Below are 15,426 nucleotides of genomic sequence, written 5' to 3' on the forward strand. Positions count from 1 at the left end.
TACTAGATTTGGCTACACCTCTCGTGTGTGTGCTTTTGTGGTGTAGTGTGACGCAATCGTGCCAGGCTGCTTCCGGATCCTTCCGTCACAGCCTTGTGCTGACCTCCACACAGGAGCCCAGGGGAACCTTCACAACAGATTTGGCATCTCATTTTCAGTGCAGCAATGGCCGTCCCCTCCTATCTGTCAGCACAGTGCCCTCGTCTTTCTAGATCACATCTCTTCAGCCTCCTCCTATTCCTTCGCTAGCCTCCCCTATCTCCTTAAATCTCCCTTTGCCTCTGATAAAGGGAACAAATACCCCGAGCAGGTCAAAGCTTCCCTATCTTGTCGTCTTCTTTAGCTGCTGTGTGTATCAGTGTGTCTGCCCCGAGAGCTGAATCTATGCATACGGGAGGAAAAAAACTCCCCATGTCTCATTAAAATCCAACAGCGGGCTGTAGAGTAGATACAATGAGGGCACAATGGTCTATTAATCCACATCCACTCAAGTCCAGTGACATATTTATCAACCCAGCGTTCACGGAGCAATGACACGACAAATTGCTACATTTATCTCTCAATGTTACCATATAAAACATTCATTTTAAACCGTGATACACTCACAATAGTTGCTTTGTATCCAAAAAGCTGCATTAACTTAACATTTAATTTGGCACCCTACAACCAAAACCAATCATGGTGTTTGATCAGGGCCAGTGATGGTGTAACAAATCTACATTTTGGATGTATTCCTTCCACGTGTCGGTGCTCATATGTAAACTATAATTTCTGCGTGACCGACTTTCATGCAATTACTAAAAACAGATCAAACCCGGGGCCTCTGGGAGATTACCAGAGGCCTTCAAAACATGTTTGCATCTCTTCTTGCTCATGTATTCACAGTCAGGCAAAAACACTGATGTCAGCCCTGCGGAATGCCGGCCTAATCCACGGCTCATACTCCGGTTTTCAGTTTCAGCCCTCTTCTCTGTGTGTCAGGGACAAACCGCTGCCCTCATGAGCACAAATGCATTAACAATTGCGCTTTCTTAGCCCTCTACCTGCATGCTGGTCCTCACACTTCAAAGCAAAACCCCAAAAGCGAAGCAAAGCGAGTTCTGCTCCCATTCATCTTCCAGTATCTGTGACCATCGGGCAGATAGGCGTGTGTGTTGCAGACGTAATAGGACCGCTGAGCTCTGCCTCAGGTTGAAAGGCTTATCTTCATTACACATTTTAAAACATATAAATAAACGGGGAAACATTTCTGGAGTGTTTTTATCTTTAGAGATTACTTTCTTGTATGTATATCTATATTTGCCTTGAAACAAATGTCGGAAAAGAGCAGACTACATTCGACTAGGCCATTCTATAAAATTGCCTTTCTAAGCACTCCACATAAACACTTTATTTTATTGTGAGTGAAACAACTCGTAGCAATGCTGTCTTGATTTCTAAGCCTTAAGGGGTTTAGTGAGACTCACAGTTTCCACTGGTAGATGGTGACAGGGGGGTTAGCCTCAGCCTTGCAGGTCAGCTGAACATTCTGACGGTTCAGGTACCAGTTTGCATCAAAGCCCTCGATCGTCACCTCGGGTTCATCTGCAAGGAAGGCACACCACAGTCAGGTCAGCACAACATAATCCCAAAACACTGTTGCATCATTGCACCACTGTCACAGCAACTTAACTAGTGTTTACACTTTTAAACAATTTCCCCACACACAAAAAAAACGTTTTACTTTGCATTGCTGTACTTGGAGGTAAATACTTATAAAAGGACAACAGAATATTCTAACCTGTAGTGCATAGGAGAATGACATTTCATATAAAAGTCCTCCATTGTTCCATTATTTTTCTTAATCATTTTGACATTTTATTGTGTGAATAATTAGGGGAAAAAAAGGGGAAATCTTTTTGTAAAACGTATATAAAAAGTATCCCAACATGTTCTTAGTACTGCATACTTAGCAGCACATGTTTATTTGTTTTCTTGACTTGTCTAACTGGAAAAGGGTCTGAGCTGTGTTTTGCAAGAGGGCCTTGTTTACTGTAAACAATGGTGAGCGGTTTACACAGCAGGAAACCAAAAACATAATTTCATAAGAACATTAAATCCAGGTGAAGATAACCAGCCTGCTCATTTAAAGGACTTTTTTTTTTTTAAATCTGTAAAAAACAAAACTAAAACATTCTCAATAGGGCAGTTTTAAAAGAGCAGATTCTTACACTGCACGTTGAGCACCACGCTCTCTGTGATCCTTTCACTCCGGTACGTCACGATACAAATCAGCTTCTGTTTGTGGGTCTCGCGGCTCGGCACCACCACGTAGTTGCTCCTCACCGTCACAGTGCCATTTTGGTTGCGAGTCTCCTGGAAAGTGGCTTCACCCTTCAAACTGGTGTCCCATTTGATAACACTTGGGGGTTTCCCATTGGCCGATATACAAGTGGCGACAGTCATCTTGCGCTTCGTGGACCTGGCCACAATCGTGGGGCTTGTCAGGGTCATACGTGTCGTAGGCCGGGCTATCGAGAAGAAAAGGATTAAACAATCAAAATGAATTGAAGTCAAGCTCATTAAACAAATATTTTGTGCTTTTTCCTTCAGTTTACATCTCATTAAAGTGTCTAATTTTGTCTACTATCAGCCTTTTGAACTCAGAGTAAAACTAACTAAGGGAATGAGAGATGAAAACAGTGTTGTAAATCAAAACAGCAATGTTTTGCCTCTTGCCTTCTCAAAGCCGAAGCAGTTGTCAAAGCTCTCACAGATGTAGAACCCACTTTCCTACCAAAATGCACAATCATCCAATTTGAAATCCTTTGTGAGTTGCCAATTAGGAATCTACTCTTGGTACATCAAAAGGCAGGCTTGAGCTTGAGCGAATGCACAACTGAAAAGATAAGCCATGAAGAGGCCTCTTTGAACGCTGCCGGTTGGTTATCAACACACAGGTTCCTCACATTCACTGAGCCACAGAAGCCTAAAAAGACCTGGGAGGCTCAGTGACACAAAACGGGGACTCAGAGCTGACAAGAAGCCCCGGCAACAGGGACTACTTAAGTGCTTTTTTTTTTTACTGGGATTTAATGGAAAACACAGCAACACTTAATTTCTAATTAGATCCCTAATCAAAGTCAGTGTACAACCTTTTCAAAGCTGCCTCTTGCCAAAGTCAACTAAGTCCCAGATGCTCCTTTGTTTCCCACTAGAGGAGATTATTCAAGCCCAATGACACACTCTGAAGTGGCCTTATTGATTTCCGTCTCACCTGCCATTTTTATTGACTGCTCTCTTCAGCGGTATCCTATTTTATAAAAGCCACATGAGCCAATCTGGGACTGGTGTTAAATGACACCCCAACAATGAACATGTATACACAACAAGGTCCTCAACGGATAGAGACGTGTTGGGTGGCAATGGTATTAACTGTAAACAACTTGATTTTAGCAGCAGCTCCAGAGCAGCATCTGGTTTTTAGTTTTTCCAAAGAAACTCAACCTACTTTACAACACTGCCTGTGGCGATGTCACACTGAAGAGCAGAGCTGTGAAGGTGTTTTCTTTTTGGCTTTCACTATAAGGGAAGAAGTTAGTTTGACTCTGTGTTATCTGATTTGGAACATTTTTCTTTTTGTGCCTCAAGTCGAAGATAAACCAAATTTAGGTGACAGCTTTTATATCCCTTTGACTTCTTATCACGCCAACAATAAGAATTTCAAGGAAATAACTCCTTGGCTAGGGTGCACAACCTGTTTTTTCTTCTCTTTTTTGGCTTGACATGTGATGATATCTGTCTTTCACTTCCCAAATGTGTTTTCCTCATGTGAAAGCTTTATAATGACTAATTGCTGACTAAGGCACATAAAAACCCTGGTTACCAACATTAAAAGGTTGTGGTATTGAATGTGGTTACATTTTAGATTTTTTATTGAAAACAGTGCACCTACACATTTTGATCATTTTTAAAGATGTTTGGTGGCAAACATTCCTAATTAAGTTAGTCATTGAGACAATTCTCCTACTTTTCAAGCTAAATAACACAAAAAAGCACACTAACAAAATATCATCATAAGAAGGCTGTTACAGTTTGTAACTTACTTGTTTGATAAGGCAGGCATTTATATTCGCCCACAAACGCGCATTCAAAAACCTGTGCTGAATGTGCAACTATTGTGTCAATGAAGGCAAATACAATCTAGCTAAAGAAGAACTGAGATTAGATTAATAAACTTCAAATCTATGCAGGGGGACTTTTGATATATTTTGTTAAAACGAAACTTGCCAACTTGCTTCTACGAAATGGGAAGTTGTAGCAAACCATACGAAAGTGTTTAAATCATGGGAACACCACTGGTAGGGTATTGGAATATTAACACGGTCTCTTCTCACGAACGGGGTAAACATGTCCACCCTTGAAGGAGGCATTGTTCTTCTCTAAAATACATTTTCCTGCCAGTTTTGCCTTTCAGGTAACTGCTATTATTGTAACATATTCAACACAATGTCTTACCAAATACAGTGAGATTGACCGTGTTCTCCCTGTTTCCTGCTGGAAACGTGGTGTACTCGCAGATGTAGGCAGCTTCATCAGACAGCTGCAGGTTGGAGAACACGATGGTGGTGTCCTCCAGCGAGGGCGTGCGGTGGCGAACGGCCGCCTGCTTGAAGGTAACACGCTCCTTAAAGGGCGGCAGGACTGACACGCCGAGGGCCGGGTTGGCTATGGCCACGTTCTGTTTGGTGCCGTTGAGGAGCTTCTGCCAGGTGACTTGAGAGATCTTGACGGGAGGGTTACTGTTGATGAAGATGCAGCGCAGCTCAACTTGTGATCCCACAAAGCCAGACTTACTGGAGTCCATCTGCACCATCTGCCCGTCGCCAGCTAGAAGTAAAAGAAAGAGACAGAAAAAAACAACATTGAATTACGATTAACAAGTGTCCAAGACCAAGCAGAGCACTCTAGTCAATAGCAAGTACATGCACTGAAAGTCAAGGAGTCAATTCAGCCTCCTAGGTAGCACATGCACGCACAGTCAAACTCATGGATTGAGCCACACAATCCCCAGTATGCTACAAAAGCAACGTCTGCACCCTTTGCATCATTGTAAAGGGTTGGTACATGGAGGTTGCATGTAAAAACTCAGGGGGTTATTAACATAATGGGCACTTCTTTACAACCCTGTCTTTGTCCATGGGGGTACTGTAACTGATGAGATGGAAGGACCAAGCGAGAACCAATGCATCCGTAATGAATGAGTACAAGGGCAGTGAGTTGGAGCCAAGTCATCGTGTGCTGCGACGCCCTGCCACCTACCCCGCAAAACTCTGGCTAGCCCATTGTAATTTTAATTACTTTTTACTCAGAAATACTTCAATGAGTGCCTGGAGCTGCTATTAAAGAAACAATGCAAGAGTAAGCACTCAAAACATACATATAAAAAACACTAGCAATTATGCCCCTCTCCCCAGCTACCCGAGCCTGTAGGGAGTTTGGTAGAAAAAAGGGTCAATTAGCAAGGATGGACCTTCTTTAATCCCGCTTGTGGTTTCATCTTTATGCATATCTTGACCTTTAACTAAATTCTAGAGTAAACCTCTGTTTCTCATGTCCTTTGGCTTTATGTCTTGATGCATTGTGTGTCTACATGCTGGCATTAGCTGTCCCTTTCAATCTGCCTGCCTTTATCTAGTGATTCACTAATTGACAGAATATAAAATGATGATGATCATTCTTTGTTATCTGTTAAGCAAATATACTAAACATTTGCTACTTTTAGCCTCTCAAAATTGAGGATCTGTTGTTTTCTATGTTTTTCATTTAATAATGATCAGTATGACCATTACAATTAATATTGACAAAAAACATTCCCTTTGTTGTTCCTTTATTCTGAGTCTGCAGAAAACCAACTTCCACTCACACCTGGCCCATGGTCTTAAATGATAGCAATCTGATGTGTCATTGGACTGCAGCATCCTGTTGTCTTCCTCACATCTTTTTTACCTCAGCCTCTGATTTATGTTTCTTTCCAGGTGAGGGCTGATGATGTTTCATTCCCAGGTCTGACAACCCTTGGCTAGGCTTTTATTTACAACCAGTCACCACTATAATTATCTCCTATGGATAGAATAGGACCCACAGGAAGAAAGACAGAAATTCCTCCGTTCATCACACTGGACTCATAAAGCCAACAGTGAATAAAGTCACAAACAGGGAGAAAATATGTTGTGGCCTCAAGTGGAGGACTGGGACCTACACACATGGCTCACAAACAGAGAGGCTCTTTAACGCTGAGTAACTGCATCACAATGATGGATAATCGCTGTGGTCAGAGATAAACTTTCCACAGGGGGCTTTAAAATGTGTAAGAATACATGTATGTGTACACCCACAGAATTCAGTATCAGATGCAGTCTTTCTTCAACTTTACATGAATCATAAGCAGACGGGGGGGGGAGTGCGTGAAGGCTGTCAAACGTTCTAAGCAGATGCAGCGATTCTAATGAAAATGTTTCCAATAAAAACCATAGATAGCCATCTGAAGGACACTTGCATGCACAAAAGAGAGGAAATATTTGGTTTCCTATTATTAAGTATAGTTGAACGTATTTCTTTCAATCTTTCACAGCAAGGTGCACGACTCTCAAAAGCAGAGCATCACGAGAGAAAGGGCATTTCTACACACAGTTATAGCCTCCACTCAAGCACAGCCTTCACTGCCTACATCAAATGATATAAAAAAAACAAAGTGACAACCTTTTGAAGTTACTGAGTTCACATCATCTTTCATTTCCTTCGGACCACATCAGCGAGACCCTCTCTATAGAGATTTAAACTTGGGGGGCATTTGACGATGACAGATTGATTTACTAATACAGTTTGACAGGGAGGACTGGCAACCTTGTCATGTGTACCTTGAGGAACACCTGTGTCCTCGTGCACCGCAGGGCAATTCTTCCCTCTATTTTATCACAGCTTAGATTACCAGTTGTGGCAGCTGTACTGTGATATTTGTTGAAATAGCAAACACAATTTACTGTGCGGCGACACTAGTTAAAGTGTAATCTTGAGTTGGATAGAAGTGGGGGTGGGAGGGGACCGTAAAGCCCTCACAAATATGTACCTGGCCAGACCTCACCCACTTGAATGCTCAAACAATAGGGCTGGCTTTGTGAAAAGCTCCAGCCCCTCCCGTTCTCCCTCCCTCCTTCCTTTCCTCTGCCCTTCCTCCTTTGAGTCAGATGCTCCCCGCTCAGATTGAACCAAATAAACAGCAGCTCAGGCAAATGGAAACCAGAGGAATAGGCATAATTACACAGCCACAGAGCCTAAATCCCCTCCGTGAAGGACCCCAGGCGCCCACAGGGACCCCTTTCACTGAAGAACCAAGGAGTCCTTGGCTGAGCTCACAGAATAAAGCTGTAATTACAGACTACACCACAGAGCGGCAAAGCCATAGAAGGGCAGAGCCACATGCAATAAGGTAGATTCTGTGAGGGGCTGTGAGAGCCAGTGATGCAAAAACAGAGAGAAGAGAAGGACAAATAGTCAGATGCAAAACAGCCAGAGAGGAAGGCGGAGCATTAGGGAGATTTGTAGGTGTGCTGTGGGGCTGGCGGGTTTTGTCGCTTGTGCTGCTGCTGCTTTGTTCTAACCCTGACAAGAGGGGGGGCAGTCATGCTTTAATACACCTGGGGCTAGACATTGCCTTGAGAGTTGAGAGAAAGAGGAGTCCTATTTCTGGAAGGAAGGCAATAGGACACACAAACAAACAAAGTATGGCCAAGTGACTTGATTCACACCAGGTGAGCTGACTTGGATGAAGAGAGACATAAGGTGTTCTATTAAAACAGCTGCTGCAGCGTCTGGCCCTCTGATAGGACGAGGCACCCATGGCTGTGGCACAGAGCCGTTCACACAACATTCAACTATAATAAGATGTGGCAGAAAGGAAATAAAATGTGCTTTGTGTTGTTTGCATATGGCATTGTGGACAATGTCATGCACTAAATAACAGCCTTCAGTCAAATGTGCTGCGTTTGGTGTGTGGACAATGCACCAGAAAATATAAACCTGCATTGGAAACTTCACTGCAAAGAGTTCTGATGATTAAAAGAGCTAAGGGCGGAATAAATCAATCATAGATTGTATTACCCGCAAGGGAAAACAACACAGTAAGTGAATAACAGATTAAATGATTCTGTAACATATCAAAAATGGATGAGGAACATGACATTGACATTTTATATTTGCTTATCGTGTCTGCAGCAGAGAGAGAAACATATCAAATTAAAGTTTCAACACCGAAAACACTGCATTCATCCATCCCTTTAATCCCATATATTCTTCAGTACAATGTTAAACTAGGGCTTGCTTTACATGTAAAACAATAACATCACTTTAAAGCCCTAAATTGAATACCAGGGTGCCTCCCCTAAAGCCTAGGAAGCTTCTTTCCCATAAAACAACTGCTACTTGGCATCTCATCCCGTAATGGATATGTAACACTATTGTTCCTGTTTTTTCTTGAGCTGAACTGGCCCGCGACCAACAATATTTCAAAAGACAATGATTGGCTCATTTAGCATTACTCGGGCAAAGCTCATCCAAGAGAAATCCATTTGTGCCTCAGTCAAGTAAAGTTCAGAATAATCACCTCTAGCCACTTCAATGTGAGAAGGCAAAGATTAAATAGGACTCAATGCATATTTTAGAAGAGGCACTCATTAATGTCGTCTATTTAAAGCTGCAGCGAGCAACTTGGAACACTGTCAGTCCCAAATGGCAGCGAGTCGTCCCCGTTTGGAGTTTGAAAACTTCAAAATCCAGAAAAAGGTGAACTGTGATGTCATTAAACTGGGAAGAAAGGGACTATGTTCTGCTTCTGTTCGACCCCAACACTTCTATTTAACTCAGGCAAATAGGTCAAATCTATGACATCTCTGTTTGTATAGATGCTACTGCAGCTCCACTTTGTGATTCAAGCTGGAACATCAAGCGTATTTTGGTGTAAACATCTTACCAAATGCATATTTAAAGCCCATCACAACAATACACATCATCCCCTCAAGCTTGATATGCTTTGGTTATCCATTGTTACCTAACTATTGTTACTTACATTGGCTTGAGCTACTTGATAATGACTGTTTAACGTAGTCCTAGTTCCCACGGCGATGGTACAGGCCTCTGTGTTCCCCTATTCATAATCATGACCACACATGGGGGTGTTCAAAGGGGGGAGTCCAAATCTTCTGTCTCATACACACAACAAACCTCCATTAGCTGCTTCTTTATTCCCAGGGAGGAACGTTTTTACACTTTTTTATGTCAGTATTTTGGAGATCAACCAGTGGCAATTTGTTGTCGTTATCAACAGAGTGCTTTTCAAATGCTTTATACAATACACAATGGTGTTACTATCCAGGATAACTGCTAGCTATCTCCCTCTGATGGAGGCTTTAATACATCCAGATAGGGTACTTCATTTAGCAGCAGCAGCCGTGTTCTGTCCTGCTCTTTGTTGAGCGTGGCCATTCAGCTCTCTGAGATGGAGCAGTATGTGGCAGACAATTTGTTATAATCTACACTCAGACACTGTTTGATGGTGCATCAGCTGGGTCTCTTGGATAAACAATGGTGTACCTGCCAAACCAGCTCTCTTTACCCTCTTCATCCCGAGCAAACATTTGACTGCAGAGGCAAGCGAAACGGGAACAGATGGTTAGTAGACCTGTTCCTAATTTTCCACTATCTGGTTCAAATTTGAAATAGTCTTTTATACAACACACTCGTTCATTGAGCACAATGTAACATCTGCTGCGCTGTAAATGTTAATGATTATCGGGAATATTTATTATGCTAGGCAACTTCCCAATCTGGGGATTGCTCTATGAAAGGCGCTGTTCATTTCATTTGAACTATTCCCATCGGCCGTTTGTTTTGGGGTAGAAGTAGTAGCACAGTAGTCGTGAGTTTTCCACATGGGTTGGAAAATTACAACTGCCAGGTTAGCGGTGCGTAGCATGGGCCAGTCAACTGTGCGCATCAATTCTCACCTAACGTAGATGCATCCATACTTTTCTGAGGCAGAGCGAGTTTAAGAAGCACAAGCCCACACGTGAGCCCCTCCAGCAGCTCTAAGGTATTTCAAATGTCAAGGGGATCCATCAGTTCGCCTACAACGGAGCTTCTCATCTTATATCAGCATAATCATGATTCATCCATGAAAGAAACAAAGGGAAACGACGCACCTCCATTTTGTTATCAGATTATTTCAGAGAAACCAAACAAAGATGGCACAGAGGCTTCTTTTTTAGTATCAGCTTCCCATCATGTTTTTTATTTAACACATACAGTGTGGGTAACATTGCCTGTGGATTTCCTGTAATTAGAGCTTTTTTATTCTGGTCTATTAGGAAATATGATAGAAGTAATCTGGGACTTTAATTTATCTTTGACAAATAAAGCTGGGCCGAAAATAAAAAAAGGATTTTGCCCTAGGAGAGGGAGAGAGAAAGGGAGAGGGAGAGAGAAAGGGAGAGGGAGAGAGAAAGGGAGAGGGAGAGAGTATGGCACGTATCGAGTGTAAACACAGAATCAGAGAGCTCTGACCCTCCTCCCTCCTCCTGCAGCTTAACCAAACAAGGCCACCACAGTTTCGGTTCTACGACATAAAATAAACAACGCTGACGTTACCTGACCAAATGGCAAGATGACATCACCCCCTGATACCAGATAGCAAGCAACTGTCAGTAAACAAAAGGCCCCGGGTACAAGTTAACAGTGGGCGGAGCTCCCCTGTCTGGTAAATTAATAACTGTAAGCCTTGCAGCGAAACTAAAAGGGGGCAAAACAGGGAACAAATCCGGGTACTGCGAACGTCAAAGTGTGGGATCAGAAATGAGATGTTGTGGTGCGAGAGCAATAACAGCTAGATAATAACATGCTTTATGAGACAGATCTGAAGCCAAGACACTGGGGAGCACTTTCAGCGCCCAGACAATTAGTCAACAGAGCATCTCCTCCACAGAATGGGCTCAGTGCGCACCGTGATGCGCCCTGGTTATTTTTTCAATAATGCAAAAGTGTTCCTGGGCTTTCAAACCAGGGCAGCTGTTGGACGTCTTAATAGGAGAGAGCTGATCAATAAATAAAAAGGGGGCCGCAGGGGCAGGCACGCTGCAAGTGATGCATTATGGTCTCAGACAGCTAGAGCCCGGCGGCTGCAGGTATTGGCTCGAAAAGCACGGATGAGTTGAGGGCTGGGGTGGGGTTGGATAAATGTGATGTAGAGGATTTTGGGGAGTTACGTGGGAGGGTAAGCAATGAGAGTGACACGCAGTGGGTCGGACGCTGTGAGCAGATTATAGCACTCAGCATATTAAAGTGAAGGAGAGACGATGCTGAGCGACACACCTCCCTCGGAAATATCCGTATTAACGCAGGGTGACACTGAGGCTACGTCCACATTTCTTTTAAACAGTCGGCTACAATAACACAAGCTCCTCAAGATGCTTGTGTGTTATGCAACTCTCTTGGGAAAGGTCAGAGAGGATCTGAATGAAAGTCTCCTTAATGGTTTAGTACAATGAAAATGAATATTGATCTACATTAGTTTGACATAAAGGTTCCCCTAAGCTCATCTGACATGTCACCTGAAAGGACCAACAAACCATGTATATTAAGTTTAGATGCACACCTTTTTTTATTTTGTGACTACCTGAAAAAGATCTCTTTGAGTTTGAAATGTTAAACAAATTAAACTGATAAGTTTACGTGATCTCAAATCTGCTGTGATAATCAATGGCCAAAAAATAAAATAAATCAAACATCTATTTTTAAATGTCTATCGTTGGTTTAAAACACATATGAAGTAAAAATGTCAGAAATGTTTTGGCCCACCACCACAGTGAGAGGATTTATGGCTTTTTAAACCCTTTGATGTATTTTGGTTTTGGACTCTTATTTGGGGAAAAAATGCAGTTTGAATCCATCCTCTTGGTCCCTGTGAACGTTTTCTACTTTTTTCACAGATTAAAGAATTTGCAGAAAAGGGAAGTGACAGAATAATTGTTGATGAAAATAATAATTTGTCGCAGCCCCTGCTGTTTGCCCACTTTGCATGCATGAGTCACTATTAATGCCGCTTATCGAACTACAAACCACAAACATTCTTCCAGAATATGCACTGGACAATGCAGCACACAGGATTATCTATAAGAATGCTTTTGGAGTGGGATGTATAGGACGGGGCTGGATCAGTCTGAGCCAGCACCACAGAAGCACCCTATACCTCTGTTAAGCACTCAGCAAATACAGCATGAAATGCATATAAAATGCTGCCAAAAAGTGCTGAGAAAGAGTCTGGCCCCGGACAACCATGCATGACAAATCCTTCTCTCACACCATCTGTTCCATTGTCCACAAGTAAAGATAAGTCTTGCATGGAGTACAAACACTGAATACTTCCATGTGAGCATGCCAAGCACTGTGTTGGATACATTATAAAACATTGAGATTTCAGAAATCAGACGAGGCTGAAATGGGACGATCAATCATAAGGAGAAATGGGGTGGAGAGATTCTGCATGCTCAGTGGAAATTGGTGGGAATCCATACACCCCATAAAGATGACCTTTTGAAACTCTCAGTGAAAGCATAGAATATCGTTTTTTGCATCCGACCTGTGTCGACCTTTACTGGAGTGTTTCTGCCTCTTTTGACAAAGTCCAGCTAATATCATACAGGCATGCAGAGGGAAGCCTGGGGGAAGGGGGGGGGGGGGGTTAATAGGTCCAGTATAAGTATAGCGAGAAGCATTGTAGCATGACCATAGGTTTATTAAACCAAGAAAAAGATAACATACAATCAATATTTTATTACAGCCACTTGTGATTTGTGACATTTACACTCGTTAGATTGGAGCGGGCTCCAAAGATTAAACCAATGCTGTGCATATCATACATTTTTAAAGACACGAGGGAATAAAATAAAATAACTGGCTGTCATCAAAGTGCATTTCTAATCGTGGTTGGGACCTAAACAGGACAGCAGGGGCAATGTGCACACGGCTCTGCTTGTTTCCGTGTTGCACCAAGCTATTCTTCCCGAGCATTGCCGGCGCAGGCCATTTATACAGCGAGACCATTAACATATAGGAGAGGGAATTCACACTCCAGCTGGAGTGGGCAGTGGGCAGGAGCCCCAGTCTGCTATCAATTAACAAGCACACTTAGTATGTGTCTGACTCATGATCACCATGGGACTCTGACAAATGCCATGCATTTCCTACAAACAAGTGTTGTCACAATAGCAGATCTTTAGCGGATTACCAGCCCCGGTATCACATGCAACAATATATCATGCAACTGAAAGCTATAAAATCAACTCACCAGTAGCATCTACCTAATACTGTGACAAACCGGTCATGTACACGCGTTGAAGGAATTAAGTACAAATAAACACGATTATGATTTTTGCCCTGCAGTCACATCATTTAGGCATGGATTAGCATCCTGGTTTCACCACCGGAGGACGAATGTGCACAGTTACTGATAAAGTTAGATATGGTACATTTATTCTATCCCTGGACATGTTATCTTATCTTGTTATGTAAATCATGTTTCACCTTGGCATGTGCATATTTAACAGTCATTCCTTGCTTCAGTTAAAATGGGGCATCTGCACGGTCGCCAGGCTTTTTGTTCAGGATCATTTTGCCCTGAGTTTCTCTGTAACCTTGACTCTAAAGCTGTGTAAAATGTGACACAACAGTTACAGTAGAAGCATCAACAGCAAGTATGAAATGTAAACAAAACAACATTGATTGATGCCAACATGTGGTAGGGAAGGCTGAACACGCAATGTTTAAGCAGAAACTGGCTTCTGGCCTTTTCCAAATTCCCCTATTTCATGTGTGTTCTGATCAAAAACCTCGATGAAATCCAGCGGTTCTCGGCAGAACTCCGAGACCCGGACTGAAGCATTTCCTAAACCACGACCACAGCCTATCTTTCCAAGGCGAGTAAGGCTCCATGTTCCACATACATATAACCGTTGGAATGCTCACCACATCTCAGGACCATGTTCATTTTCTGCTGCATGTGCTTTCCAGCTGTGATGCAGTATTGTCTTTCCCACACGTCCCCTAGCCTCACTATATACACAGTACTTTCTCACAGCTCAGTATGTTTCCATACGGCATCTTCCATGCATGCGGGATATTATGATATATCTTGAACCCCAGCTTATATGTCATTCTGACACCTTGCCCATTTATCTTGTATGCCTATGATACAGCATGGAAAGAATGAGCAATATTGGTGAATGGAGCTCCTTTTAGAAGAAGAAGATTCAAATTATTGTCATTACGTAGTACAGGTACTATGTAACAAAACGGTTTCTCTGCATTTGACCCATCCTAGTGTTAGGAGCAGTGGGCTGCCATTATGTACAGCGCCCGGGGAGCCGTGTAGGGAACGGTGCCTTGCTCAGGGACACCTCGGTAGCACTTGGTCTTTCCGGGACTTGAACTGGTGACCTTCCAGTTGCCAAGCCAAGTCCCTATGGGCTTCGCCACCACCGCCCCCCTTTTAAAGACTTAACAAGAACATCAGGGGAGCCAATTGTCAGCACCCTTTTCTTTCTGGCATCTGGGCCTTTCATTCTTCATATGTGACATTATTTTTGATTGAAAGCTTTAAAAGAATACAAGCACTTAAAAGTCTGCACATTTTGAAACTGGCCTTTCAAGAGAGAAGCAACTGGCATGGAGACATAAGTAAAGAACCACAAAGCCACAGCAAGCAGAAAGGAACAGCCTGGAAGCCGAGGCGGGTGGTGTGAGTTACTCAAGTCTCCTCTGGTCGGTGGATGCCTAACAATGTGTATTGACATAGAGATGTGGTGTATTTTTCAAAGATGTACCTATAAAAATAAGACAGGCCCATCCAAAATGCACCTGTAAAGAGAAAGAATGGGGGTGGTGATCACAAAATCACTGTGGGTATCTCTCAGTTTCATCTAAAAAAAACGCTGGAGCACTGGGTGGGCTGTGGGTTTGTGGCATGAAAAAAATGTCAGGAAATGAACTCACAGCTTTCTTTTTTTTTGTAAGTGTTGCTGCTGCTCTTGAAAATCAAGGATTGGGATTGAATGCGTTGAGCCACATACAGTATTAAGCGTTGAATAAAACTGAACCCAGATTCTAAGCAGTGGGATCAACAATCACTTGCTTCTAATCTCAATATTTAAGTTTGAAACGTAATACTAAGAAGCATCCAGTACAAATGAACAATAGTTAAGAGAACTGCCAGTGACTGCAAATAATAACGCGGCTCAATGTAATTTCAGTGTGGTCAAATTGTGACTCTGTGACTGCTCTGTTGACAGCTTGCGCTATTAACTGCAATCACGCCAGAGCCGTAATTACCCTCCGTGTTAA

General features: G+C 42.7%; 1 protein-coding gene across 1 annotated transcript in view; it reads right to left on the reverse strand.

The window, feature by feature from the left end:
* The window catches only part of nectin1b (nectin cell adhesion molecule 1b), a 77,689-nt gene that overhangs the window by 25,361 nt on the left and 36,902 nt on the right, over window positions 1-15,426 (reverse strand). Inside the window, exons 2-4 of the mRNA XM_034239779.1 lie at window positions 4,498-4,869; window positions 2,211-2,510; window positions 1,467-1,584 (exon numbers count right to left, since the gene is read on the reverse strand). Coding sequence (XP_034095670.1) covers window positions 1,467-1,584; window positions 2,211-2,510; window positions 4,498-4,869 — 790 coding nt within the window. The remainder of the gene's footprint in view (window positions 1-1,466; window positions 1,585-2,210; window positions 2,511-4,497; window positions 4,870-15,426) is intronic.

The sequence above is a fragment of the Gymnodraco acuticeps genome, unplaced genomic scaffold (assembly GCF_902827175.1).
Source record: "Gymnodraco acuticeps unplaced genomic scaffold, fGymAcu1.1, whole genome shotgun sequence".
Lineage (NCBI taxonomy): Eukaryota > Metazoa > Chordata > Actinopteri > Perciformes > Bathydraconidae > Gymnodraco > Gymnodraco acuticeps.